Here is a 13,040-nt window from a genome sequence, read left to right on the forward strand (position 1 = left end):
GCGCAGATTTCTCACGCGCGTTGTTTTCCATGCTCGCCGTCGCCGGAGTTTAGTTACGCAAGTTGTAGATTTTAAATCTCCCGTTCGAAGGAATCGGTGTCACCATCTGCACACAGGCTCGTACTACGCCGTCCCGTTCCGTTGGTTTGCTTCGGTTTCTTGTGGGGTTGGCCGATCTGTGTATTCTTTTTCTTAGACTAGAGCATCGATTCTATGTGTTCAAGGTGCAGTAGTATATATGTATGTACAGGCAGACATCATGTCAAGGTCACTTGTTCAAAAGGAGTTCTGAAGACATGGCCATGGTATGTTAAGGAGCATCCTAGAAACAGTGATTTCATACCATTGTGATCCAGGTCCAAACCGTGACATTTTCATTTTGCAGGATCAGTGCACCGATGATGTCAAGTATGAAGAGGTCGGTTCATATTTGCCGCAGCACTCCGAAGTTTAAACACAGTCTTAATTTTCATCGTTGCTCGCGTTTGCTAACTCTGAAGTCTGAACTCAATCTCTAGGAGTTTATCGTGAACTCCCGGGACACCAAGCTGTTCACCTGCGCATGGACGCCGCGCAATTCAGAGCCCAAAGCATTAATCTTCATCTGCCATGGTACCAGTGCAGTGCACTCCCCACTCTCTCTATCTCTGCTCAATCAATTCGTGGCAAAAAGAACAAGTGTTCTTCTTGGTGTCCCCTTGACAGGGATTGCAGCAGAGTGCAGTGTATCAATGAGAGATACTGCCTCCCGTTTGGTGCGCGCCGGGTACGCCGTCTACGGGATAGACCACGAGGGGCACGGCAGGTCGTCTGGCCGGAGATGCTACGTGCCGAACTTCAGCGACGTCGTCGCCGACTGCTCCCGCCATTTCATGAGCGTCTGCGGTATGGACGAACTATATACACCGGGCACACAAACTGAAACTGATCTCTGAATTAGTGGCGTCTGACCAATTTCAGATAAGCCGGAGAACAGGGGGAAGAAGCGGTTCCTGTACGGGATCTCCATGGGCGGGAGCATAGCGCTCCTCCTCCACAGGAAGGAGCCAGCCTACTGGGACGGCGCCGTTCTGCTTGCTCCAATGTGCAAGGTCTTCTCTGTTTTTTTCATTTTCCACCTATAATGAATCCTGCGGTATTTGACTTCTCAATGCAACACGGGGCGAGTTTTCGTGGTGATTTTTGTGTGCATGGTTGTTTGTTAATTCGTTATTCGTTATGGTATCAGATTTCTGATGACATGAGACCTCATCCGGTGGTGGTGAGCGCTCTGAAGATGGTATGCGCGGTGGCTCCCGGTTGGAGGATCATACCCATCCCGGACATCATCGACAAGGTTTGCAAAGATCCAGAGATAAGAAAAAAGGTACTCGGTCATATGTACTCAACTTTTTTAATGCTCTTAACGACTGGAAGAAACGGTGTTGCTGAATTTTCCTACGTGTTTGTGTATTTGCGTGCAGGTTCGCTCAAATCCGTATATTTACAGGGGAAAGCTCCCATTGAAGACCTGCCATGAACTCCTCATGGTGAGCCTGGACATCGAGAAGAACCTGCACGAGGTAATCTCCCTTCCTAGTTAGAAAACCGTCTAATTTCTCTCCCAGTCTGCCCACCTCATGGTGTGCCATGCGTGTAGTCTCAGTAACTTGGGTCCATGGAGAAAGACAGAGAAGCTACTAACGTTTTGGGATTGGCAGGTGAGCCTGCCGTTCTTGTTGCTGCACGGTGGAGACGACATCGTGACGGATCCTTTGGTGAGCAAGCTGCTGTTCGAGGAAGCGTCGAGCGGGGACAAGGACTTGAAGCTCTACCCTGGGATGTGGCACGCGCTCATGGCGGAGCTCCCCCAGGACGCCGAGCGCGTCTACTCCGACATCATCTCTTGGCTGGATCAGAGGGCGAATTGTGCAGCTAATGTTTCCATAGTGAATACTGGCACGGCAAGCGCCTAGAAGATGCTAGTTAATTAATTATGCAATGCAAAATATGCCAAGTGTTCTGTTTCTTAGCAGATGTCAAGTGTCGTTTCATGCCGCTTGGGCAGGGTATGAAAGGTTGCATAATCCAGATGTGTTACTTGTAGGTTAATTTTGTTTTAGTGAAAACCAAGGTATTGAAAATGTGTGTATGCGGTTGCCACTTCTACTGGTATGCAGCTCTGACCCTAGTTGTGTATGGCATTCTCCAGTGGCAAAAACTATAATGTGTTCCACACGTTCAAGAATTCATTCAATTTACCAGTTGACTTGTCGATTAATCCCTACTCTAAGATCATTGAATAGCCGCTAAATTGATAAATCGGCCGATTAGCATATTAACCCTCTACTCGCCAGCTACGTTGCACGGATACTTGGATACGTATCGGATACGCGATACGGGGATACGCCCGATACGTCAATTTTCTAAAAACATGGATACGGGGATACGTTTATGTATAGATGTTACATATATTAATTATTACAAATATGAAGAAAAAAAATTAAGGAGCTTCTAGATCAAAGCATGCCTCAATACAATTACCCATTTCTTTTCTTGCACTTAGTCCACTTCCATTAATTGGTAGTGAGATTTGATTAGGTTTGTTGTTCCAATCAATACATCGACTTTCTCTTGCTCACCTTTCAACTGAATAAAAAATATTGACAGACATGTTTTCACATAAACTCACGCCCATGTTGGGAATCTTCAAAGGTGTGCCTTTATTATTGAGGGGATTTTACGTCGAACAAGGGGTTTCAGGTATCCAAAACGTATCGCGAAAGTATACTAGGAGTATCGAACATTATTTTCTTTTTTTAAAATCAAAATATCAAGGGATACTTACGGGATACGTATCGGGGCAGTATCCGATTGGATACGCGTCCTTTCTGAAGTATCCGCGCAACGTAGCTCGCCAGCCAACCTAGCAGCTACCAGCTATCGATTTATTCAATAATCGTTGCAAGTGCATTTTGGCACTTCCACCTTGAGTATTGTGGTTGTTAGTCCATCTAAAAGGCAGCAACCCGCCTTTGTACAACATTGGGATTTCTTTTCCTATTTGGGGTCTTCTCCTCTACTTGAGTGGTATGTTATTCACCGTAAAAGAGTTAGGGCTAGGACGGTCCGAGCTTTGCTTGTGGACATTGCAGAGGCGATGGGGAGGCGTCGGACGAGTCCTGCAGTCCAGCGAAGGATCAGGCGGCATGGGCCTGCTCATTGGCGAGGGCTTTGGGTCGGGAGATAGCTTTGACATCCCAATGTGACACCTTCGCGTTCTACCAGCGCCGGCTGTGTCAGCCTTGTTGGTGGTCAAGGGCGACGGAGGATGCCACATACTAGCTCCTCCTCCTCATAGCGAGGACGTCACGAGCATTGTTGAGGAGGAGAACGCTGAAAGCACATTTATCCCTAATGATATTTTAATGTGATGACAATGTGGTTAGTGAAACTAATGACAGTTACTAATGTTTATCTTATGTCATTGGTTTCTCTGAGTTTATTACAGGAAGATGGTTGACCTTTCATTTCAAAAGGGAAAAGACGTGGTTTTCGGACGACTAATTTTTTTGTTTTGGTTTCTCTGAATCATAGGACAACCGCACTATAGAGAAAGGTTGAGTTAGGCCGCCAGTACAAGCCGTCGATGCGGCACTCCCCTACCAGAGCCCTCTTGACCTTGTTGATGATAGATGGGAAGTCTTCGTGTACTAGAGCCGCAATTGTCTCCATCGAACCCTTGCATAGATCTGAAGTACCTGACCCTAAATCTCGCCACATGATGAGAAACCCTAACATCACTGTCCCGAGGAGACATCAAGAATCTACGCCGAAGCTCCGCCGACTATGTCCAAATGGACAAACTCGAGGAGGATGGAAGCCCGGAGACAAACTCAAAGAAGAAGCGTCGCCATCCACCCGAGCGCCCCTGCTGCACATGGGGTCTTCATCATGCATATGGGGCCTAATGGTTTTGTCTGTGGACACTCCGTGCATTGGGGCCTTTTGCCCGTACACAAGGGGTTTTCTGGTTGCCATCGGTTACATCTTGGGGTTAACTATATAAAGCCCCCTGCTGCTACCTCCAACCCTAACCCAATTGTCTTGGGATGCTCCACCATTCTTACATAGCTTTTTTGCGCAATATTTTCAATCCCTCAATCCAAATTTGTTGATACTTCAAGGATTGAGAGAGCAAGACCCGATCTACACTCCCACCAAACCAATTTGTGTTCCACACTTGATTTTGACTTTAACACTTGTTACTCTTGGATTTTGGGCATCGGGGTTAAGAGTCAAGGCTCGGAAGTTTCCTTACTTGTGGTGTGCTTTGAAAAGTTTGTAAAGGTGTTGTGGTCGCCTTCAAGACCATTTCCGAGTGATTCGAGACTCATTTGTCGCTACTCCTCCCATATGGGCAACTGGGGACGAGCTAGGCCCGGCGCAACCACTGCTCCACGAGCATCGTGCTGGGGACAACGGGCTCTGAGTGAGTAACCACCGATGGGGTGGCGGGAAGGCCTGTTTTCGCTTGAAACGTGTAGCCAAGGCGGTGGGGATGGTATCCGACTGCTCGAGCCACATGACCAGGACAGAGGAGACGACGAGTATCGAGGAAGAATCCACCGTTAGCGGCGACCGGGGGGGGGGGGGGGCTGCCGTTGTTTGAACCGTGTGGCCAGGGCGGTGGGGACGGCACCCGGTTGCTCGGGGCATGCAGATGGGGGTAGAGGGGACCACACCTGACTGATCAAGCCACGACGCCGAGCGATGGGGATGGCGGGACATACGAGTCTCCACCCAAGATTGCCCGAGAGCAACGCGAAGGGCCATGTCCTCTGTTCTCCGGAGGTTCTAGTCGACCCGTCATCCTCCGATCTGGAGCCGGGCCTGGTGGTGGCTAGGAGACAGAGAGGAAAGAGAAGAAGAGGAGAGGCGGAGAGTGAGCGAGGAGTTTGATGGATTGCGCATAGAAGGGTTTGTGAAGACAGGTAGGCCAGTTCTGATCGACGTGGCGAACATGCCTAAATAGCTTTATATCCACCCGATATTTAAGCTGGATTTTGAACGGTCCGAGTAGTCCGAACAAATGTGAGTGGTTTGGGAAGGCCCCTTGGAGATGTTGTTAGGCCGTTAGAGTATCACCACAAAAGAGGCTTACCTTATTTCCCGCAAAAAGGGTATACAACTGGTGCGGATTATCTGAACCTGAGCTCATGTGAGCTTGATTGAATAGTAAATTAAAAAAAGAAAAGCAATTAAAAAAATCTGAATTTTTTTATAACAAACATTGACAAATGTTTTGGTTGCTTGCAAACTTTCATCATGAATGACATTTGTGTAATATGTGGCAAACAAAAAACAAAATCAATCCTTCAAAAAAGTTATTTTCAAAAGCATTTTCGAGTGCTGATTATGTTTTGTTTTTTGCCATGACTTTCATGAATGCCATTTCATGATGAAACTTTGTAAGCATCCAATATATTTGTCAAAAAAATACAGTTTTTTTTTTAGATTTACTGTTCATACCGAGTTTATGAGCTCGAGTTGAGAAGGACACTTTGGGTATACAGCCTTGGTAATCACGAATCGCTTTCACGAGTTTACTCTTTACTGTACAGTAGTACTCCTATGACATACTGTTGTCTTCGATGAGAGCCTTTGACTAAGCCTTCAGGCAGATGCAGATCATACCGTGCCGCTCAACCATATCCGCTGCGTGTACCATTTTACCTCTTCTCCTTGATGCATGGGAACCTCCCTCTCTCGCTTTCGATGGTCCGAGTTTGGTTCATCCGTTGACCAGGCGCCCTATCTTCCCAGCACGATGTTTTCCGCTGAGGCAGCGAGATTAAACAACAGAAAACGTGCATTCTTAGTGCTGAAGCATGATACGTTTCTTCTCTGAAACCCGAAGAAAATTCCTCGTCTCAACCAGTTGGCGATGAACTTGTCTCCAGGCAGAAAAGTCCTTATAGGCGTATATATATCCAGCACCACCCCTCGTGTTCCATCTTCACAGGTCGCTTGCTGCTATCTTCAGAGATCGCCTGGGGGCTTGGATCGTTTGACCTATCCATCCACACGGCGTTTCGAAAACCATCCCCATGGTAAATTCAGAAGCGGCCCGTTATTTTCTCTTCCCTATTTCATGTTACTTTTGTGCTCTACGAATCTTAAGCTCCGGTTTTGTGATCTCTGCAGGCTCACTACAAAGATGATATCAAGTATGAAGAGGTGTGTCCTGTGTCCTGTGACCGTTGATCAGAATTTTTCGAAACCGGTGATCTTTTATTTTTCTTTCCTAAAGCATTAGATGCAAACTTCAACTTTGGGCAGGGCTTCACCCTGAATTCACGAGGCAGCAGGCTCTTCACCTGCAAATGGACGCCCAAGAAACAACAGCGCAAGGCTTTGATCTTCATCTGCCATGGTACCATCCCATCCTCCATGATTTCCATTCTGCAGCTCGTCAAGCTTGTAACAAAGAAGTAGAGAAAATTCATTCGTCCAAACGTGTAGGCTATGGAGGAGAGTGCAGCATATCGATGGCAGGTACCACTTCTATTCTTCAGTGTTACAATTCTATTCATCGATTCAGAACGACTTCACCATCCAAGATGGACGAGGTGAAATTTCCGTTACTGTCAGCTAACAAACTCCACGCAAATTCAGACACCGCCGCGCGACTGGTGCACGCCGGCTACGCCGTCCATGGGATAGACCAGGAGGGCCACGGCAAGTCCTCCGGCTCCAAGGGCTACATATCGAGCTTCGGCGACATCGTCAAGGACTGCTCCGACTACTTCAAGAGCGTCTGCGGTAAGAACAGAACAGAAGAACATAGCTTCATTTACAGCTCCATTATCTATGCAGATTGCAGCGAAATTGCTCTATTTTTTTCTATCTTTTAAACTGAAAGTCTGAAGGGGTTTCGATTTGGCAATAAACTCAGAGAAGCCGGAGAACAAGACGAAGAAGAGGTTCCTCTACGGCTTCTCCATGGGCGGCACCGTGGCGCTGCAGGTCCACAGGAAGGACTCCATGTACTGGGACGGCGCCGTCTTGCTCGCTCCCATGGTCAAGGTCCGCTTCTTGACGTGATCGACATGCCATGCTAGTACTGTAACCTGTCAAATTGTCCTGGAATTCTCAAAATGAAACTTGATCTATGATCTATCGCCTGATGGCTCGGTCATGTCCTCTGAAGATCGCTGAACTTTTTCTTTGTTCTGCGGTGGCATCAGCTTGGCGATGGCATGCGGCCTCATCCGGTGGTGGTGAGCGCTCTGAAGATGATCTGCGCCGTCGTGCCAAGCTGGAGGGTCATCCCGGCTCCAGATCAGCTCGACAAAGTCTGCAAAGATCCCCAGTTCAAGAAAGAGGTAATATAAAACTATCGACACGGACAACCATTGACCTTACGTTGAGATATGTGCAAGACTTCATAGTTTTTTCGACGTTAGGAAGAAACACTACATTTTTCCTCGATATAAAACTATCAACACGGAAAACCATTGACCTAAATCTAACGTTGCGGTAAGATTTCATAGTTTTTTTTAACTCTGGGAACACACACTACAATTTTTGCGATGAACAAACTACTACAATGTGGTGAACTTTTCCGTAGATCTGTATAAAAATATTCTTTCATAAAATCAACCGGATTTTTTTAACATGTAGAAAGACAATTTTATAACCCGGTGAACATATCTTGTAGATTTATAATGACATATTCTCATAGTAAGCTCTCTGGTCTGCTACATGTTAGAACGAAGAAAACATACCAACATTCTAATAGAATGTATAAATGCTTTGTGCTCGTTATATTTATAATAATTTTCCTTTTTCACAATGTGAGAAACTTGTTACAAATATAGTCCATAGAGATCTCCGGGGTTTCCTCTCCTTGCAGTGCTTCGGTGCAATCTATGAAAATGCTAAAAAATGGTATCAAAGTTATTGGAAAAAAAATCAACAACCTTGATACTAGAATGTTGTGATTTGAACATAGATGATTGATACAATATTATTCATGGTTCAATCACTTTGCAGGATTTTAAAATCTTCGGAATAGGAAAAGTTAATATTTGAGATGTCATGTCCACTTTAATCCGTAGGCATTTTCTATCAGGTCTTACATAATGCTAAGAATCCTTAGGAATTAGGTCAATGTTGGCACAACCCTTAGGAATCTAGTGCATCTATTCTTGTGAAACGAATGCTAGCATACGCGCAAATCCCATAGGAATCCTTCAAACCAAATGAATCCTCATTGTCTGGGTTTCCCTTTTTGTTTCTCAACTCGTGGATTGAATTTTAAACTAAAATTTTGTGGTGTGATAGACGCATCTGATACTATGGTTTTTCAACAATTTGTTGTAGTAGTTTTATTTAAGTAGCACAGAAGCACCTTAAGAGGAGGAAGCATCAGATATGTTCTCACTCGCTGAAATCTTTCACAGATTCGTTCCAACCCATACATGTACAAGGGAAACATGGCGCTGCAGACAGGCCACGAACTCCTCGCGGTCAGCCTAGACATTGAGAAGAACATGCACGAGGTACATACAGTATATATAGTGCAACCTCTGTAACTTCTTGCAAGGCATTTTTTGGACTTAACATCTTACATTAAGTTATAGAGGGAGTAGAAGCCGATAATACCATTGACAGATCATTATCTTAGTCTCAGCATTGTGTCCGTGCAATTCTGTGCGCCACTTAATTATTAATATAATTGTGTAGGTCACTTTGCCGTTCTTGGTGCTGCAAGGGGAGGACGACGTGGTGGCCGATCCTGAGGGGAGCAGGCTGCTACACGAGCGGGCATCGAGCAGGGACAAGACCTTGAAGCTGTACCCCGGGATGTGGCACGTTCTCATGGCTGAGCCGCCGGCCGATGTGGAGCGGATCTTCACAGACGTGATTTCGTGGCTCGAGGAGAGGGCGGCGAGCGCCGGCAGGTGATAAAATGTGTAGTGTAGGTGACTGCTTTGCAGAATGCAGAGATATTCTTTTTCTTCGATAATTTATTGCCTTATAATGTCAACCACTATGTGTATCATTCACACTTTGCATGACTAAGATGTATAAAGCCAACATCAACACACACACACAAAAAAGACTGCCGAAAGACATGTCAAAACGAACAACAACATAAGCAGCAACAATCAAATAGAAATCATCGCCATTGACACCCGAATCACGAGAAAGGTATTTCAAAAGCGGTGTATCCAAAACGGAAATAATGGGTGAGCGCTGCCGTTCCCATATCCAAGGATTTTAAGCCCCAGTCCAAATAATGCCTTCCGTGAATAAATAACGTGGAACATGAGCATTACTAGGCACAACTCATGCAAGTTAGACCTAGAGTGGCTCCATTTTCTGCAAAAAAAGTCACTGTTGCAATCTAGATCGTCGTGGCTTAACACTCGTACAACCCTTACATGGACATTGCCAAGCAATCGAACATCCCCATGTATGCGAGGAGCGGATCAAAGCACACCTGCCAACATCAACAAGGTCACCAATAGTGACATGAGCCCACTCAAAGAACCATCCAACAGCTCGCCTTAGGGTATTGGCCAAATATGACATGTCATCTGATTGCAGGCATTAAGCCGTCGGTGCCGCCAAGAGCCCACATGGGGCCAACTGCCATCTATAGCGAAGGCAATTGACGATTGTTGAAACACGAAGCCGATCAACCATGTGCGATGCTCGTGTGCGATGCTTGTGTTGTTCAACCATTGTCACACGCCTCATGTTCGTTACCAACGTGCATCCAGGCAACGGAATTGGTAGGGAGAACACGTAAAGCCCCGAGCACCCGCCCTCACCATGTCTCACATTACGTTGTCTCACCTTCACCGCCAACCTCGTGTCCGCCGCGAAACGTGCCATGCTCGCCGCCGGAGCACCGCCACTAGATCCAAACTGTTGGTGCCCGACCGAGCCAACCCTACACCCCTACCACGAGTACCTAAGGCCGACATTGTGCAGGGGTGCCACCAACAACGCCGCCATGCACCACATCTGACTGACAGCACACCAGCTGAGCCAGATTGACATCACTTCCGCGTGCGTCGGCCCACACAAATGAGCTTTGCTCCACGCCACCAAACAACCACAATCACCGTGCCGCAACGCCTTGGAACTAAGCACCCCGCCGCCACCGTCTATGGCACCTGGGCAGGCTTCATCAGTGTATTCCTCTGGTGGCGGTAATGCGAGGATGGCATGGAAGAAAGGGAGGCCCTGTCAGCGATGGCTAAGGTATCCTCCGATTCAGCAGAGGAAGGCGACGAATCGCAAGAGGAAGGCGATGCGGGTTCAATACGTGGAGAGATTGTAGAGCACACTATGTATCTAATGTAATCAAAACATTTTCGCATGCACGCAATATGCAGTTGTATCTGAGAAAACAAAACCACGAATCCTTGATGCTGGAAATGGATACTGCTCCCTCCGTTCCTAAATATAAGTCTTTATATAGATTTCACTATGAACTATATACGAAGTAAAATGAGTGAATCTACATTCTAAAATGCATTTATATACATCCGTATGTGGTTCACAGTGAAATCTCTTCAAAGATTTATATTTAGAAACGAAGGGAGTACTTGAAAGTGGATGATCAGAATTGCTGGTGCTAATTAAGCCGGGGGTGTTGTACGCGTCGGTGATGCGCATCCTAACTAACAAGCCTAACAAAGTTGTTGCTCTTTGTCTTAGAAAGAAAGAAAATTAAAGGGTGGAAAAGGGGATCATTGCAGCTCGGGTGATTTGCTTCAGCGTGACTCAAAGCCCGTCTGGCTAGGCCACGAGAGCGACGTGCTCCTCCCGCACCAGATCCTACGACGTTCCAGACATTGATTCAGCATCAAGATTTGTACTGCGAGATCCAAATCTCATGGTCACGCATCCGTGCATAGGTTGGAGACCGATTTGAATAATGCGGCCGCCTGCGCCTTGGCCGTGCGTGGGTCAGATCTGAGGAGGGGGTCCGAAGTCCGAACACACTTCTTCGAAAAGTCAAAGCGTCGAACGAATCAGTCCTATCGTGGTGTGAGGCTTTTGCGTTTCACACCCTGCATCGTCTCGTTTTTGTGTGGAAAGATGTGGTTTCTCCCTTGGAAATTCGGAGCAGATGGACCGAGTTTGTCGACCGTGACATTTGAGCATAAGTCTTGCTGCAATAGCTACTCTTTTTTAGGAAAGCAATACAGGCATAGATGTCTACATACACGTATGTACAGTAGAGCACAAAAAAGTTGGGTGCAATCTCAAACCTGATGGAGTGAGTCAGAGCCAAATCTGCAAGATCAATGCTGAAACCCTACAAACAATGGACAAAACTCAGATCTGAGGATCTACTCGTCATGTATATATGTAAACATAAAATTTCCTTATCAGTAACCTAAGCAAACGCGGTGAATGACGGCTTTCGGATCCACGCAGGATGCCTAGACCGCCGGAGGCGCCGCCTTCGCTGAGGTGGACGGCGACGTTCTCTTCGGCATTCCTCGACGGAAGGCAGGATTGGCGTCCCGGATCTCTCTTCCTCGACCGCCCCCATAACTTCCTCTTCCTGAGAAATGCGGACGGCAATATCAAGGAAGGAAGGCTTCTTCGTGACGGGGAATGGATCTCGCCGGGCACCGATATGGTCCTGCTCGACTGCGTTGTGCGCGTTGCTCACCGCGTGTTCCCGGATCGGAGGCGGCTCACCCTGGCGCCGGGAGATCTGTCGCCTAGAGTTCTCTCCCTGTCGACTTGTACTGGATCATGGTACGGGGCTTTGCCTGTCGAGGAGGAGGAGCATGCTGAGGTTGGGGAGGTGCCCAGCTTGGCGCCTCACATGGCTGACGTGGTACTCACCGGCGGCGGGGTTGCAGACGAGGGCGGCCGTTGGTCCACTGTCAAGTCTAGGAGGAAGAAAACGAAAGAGGAGATTGCTCAGGAGTTCTGGACGGATATTGGGTACCCCACGCCGGCATCACGCGTTTGGGAACGGGGCTCGCCGTCGACATCCTCTTCCCTGCAGGTGAGGCCTAGTTCTGTTTCAGCTGATGTGCTTCAGGATGATGTTCGCAGGTCTTCGCCAGATCGTATGGACGCCAGGCCCGTGTGCAGCGATCGTGAAGTACCAGCGGCGTCTCCAAGTGGTCGCTCCTCCCCGAGGGGCGCGACGTCGCCGGAGAAAGTGCTGGCAAACTCGACGGCTCCTTCAGTTCGGGCGCAGTCGAAGGGCGTTCGAATCCGGCCATGGCATGGGCCACTGCCGCGTCCTCGGGTGACGCCGCCGGTGGCCCTCGCAGCGTTTCTGCCGGCGTCGACGTCCTCTACAACCGCGGTTCAGGCGCCGGACAGGTCGTCTCCTGTAGCTACTGCTCGCGTAACGGCGGCCGAGGAAGTCGCAGCCATCGCGGGCGATCCATCGACACCGCCACTGTCTGATGGGCTAGCCTTGCAAGCGAATCATGGACGTCCACTGCGTCAAGCCGATATCAGCCGTAGACCGGGTGTGGTTAGGTGCTGGGCACGACTTGCGAACCCTATTCGCTCCTTCGCATCGCCCTCAATCACCTCGCGTCGTTCCTACGCCGACGCGCTGCGCATCTCCTCGCCGGCTCCGATGGCTGGGGCGCCGCAGCACCCTTCGACGTCCGGCCTCACCTCCAACACCATTAAGGCACCTGCTACAATGAACTCCATCGGTGCCTCGACCCTGGCTGCTCCTTTAGCTGGGTTTGGTCCGGCGGCTGGACCCCCTAGGTTTGGCGCTCCGGCCAGGCAACAACACTACCAAGCTGGCTCCACCTGTGCTGGTGCTGGTTAACAGGCCGCTGGCCCCAGTTCGGGCCCCTCACAAACGAGCGGGCAAGGCTTCGCTTTTGGTACTGGCGGACCATTGAAGCATGGAGGAAAGAAGAAGACGTAGAATGGGCGTCGGCCAGGCGCACATGCAACACCAACACCTCAGGCGCCCCCAATTGCCGCAAACTTGGCCGTCTCCCACGCCATGCCACCATTGGCCAAGTACGACGGCATGG

The 13,040-nt window shown here is 48.4% G+C and overlaps 2 protein-coding genes and 1 pseudogene across 3 annotated transcripts; all 3 read left to right on the top strand.

Annotated features, from left to right (window-relative positions):
* The first annotated feature begins 188 nt into the window (after positions 1 to 188).
* Positions 189 to 2,142, top strand: LOC125547001 (caffeoylshikimate esterase-like). Its single transcript, XM_048711060.2, has 8 exons — positions 189 to 305; positions 386 to 418; positions 519 to 612; positions 706 to 885; positions 961 to 1,091; positions 1,229 to 1,366; positions 1,464 to 1,562; positions 1,701 to 2,142. The coding sequence occupies exons 1-8, from the start codon at positions 243 to 245 to the stop codon at positions 1,953 to 1,955; spliced, it is 993 nt and encodes a 330-aa protein (XP_048567017.2). The 5' UTR covers positions 189 to 242; the 3' UTR covers positions 1,956 to 2,142.
* A 3,679-nt stretch (positions 2,143 to 5,821) lies between these two features.
* On the top strand, positions 5,822 to 9,034 carry LOC125548790 (caffeoylshikimate esterase-like; annotated as a pseudogene). Its single transcript, XR_015598581.1, has 9 exons — positions 5,822 to 6,092; positions 6,187 to 6,219; positions 6,322 to 6,415; positions 6,505 to 6,537; positions 6,658 to 6,804; positions 6,938 to 7,068; positions 7,230 to 7,367; positions 8,448 to 8,546; positions 8,731 to 9,034. The product of XR_015598581.1 is annotated as a caffeoylshikimate esterase-like (transcript).
* Positions 9,035 to 11,415: 2,381 nt separating this feature from the next.
* LOC147980645 (uncharacterized) lies at positions 11,416 to 12,826 on the top strand. The gene has a single exon (XM_087515694.1). The coding sequence runs from the start codon at positions 11,447 to 11,449 to the stop codon at positions 12,824 to 12,826; it is 1,380 nt and encodes a 459-aa protein (XP_087371820.1). The 5' UTR covers positions 11,416 to 11,446.
* Positions 12,827 to 13,040: the final 214 nt, after the last annotated feature.

Source organism: Triticum urartu, chromosome 3A (assembly GCF_056163025.1).
Source record: "Triticum urartu cultivar PI428250 chromosome 3A, HENAU_Tu73, whole genome shotgun sequence".
Lineage (NCBI taxonomy): Eukaryota > Viridiplantae > Streptophyta > Magnoliopsida > Poales > Poaceae > Triticum > Triticum urartu.

Excerpts from the sequence above, each read along its gene's own strand:
- LOC147980645 (XM_087515694.1), top strand. The coding sequence starts at position 11,447 with ATGCCTAGACCGCCGGAGGCGCCGCCTTCGCTGAGGTGGACGGCGACG.
- LOC125547001 (XM_048711060.2), top strand. The coding sequence starts at position 243 with ATGTACAGGCAGACATCATGTCAAGGTCACTTGTTCAAAAGGAGTTCT. Across the intron at positions 419-518 it reads ATGATGTCAAGTATGAAGAG|GAGTTTATCGTGAACTCCCG; the intron begins GTCGGTTCATAT and ends CTCAATCTCTAG. Across the intron at positions 613-705 it reads ATTAATCTTCATCTGCCATG|GGATTGCAGCAGAGTGCAGT; the intron begins GTACCAGTGCAG and ends TCCCCTTGACAG.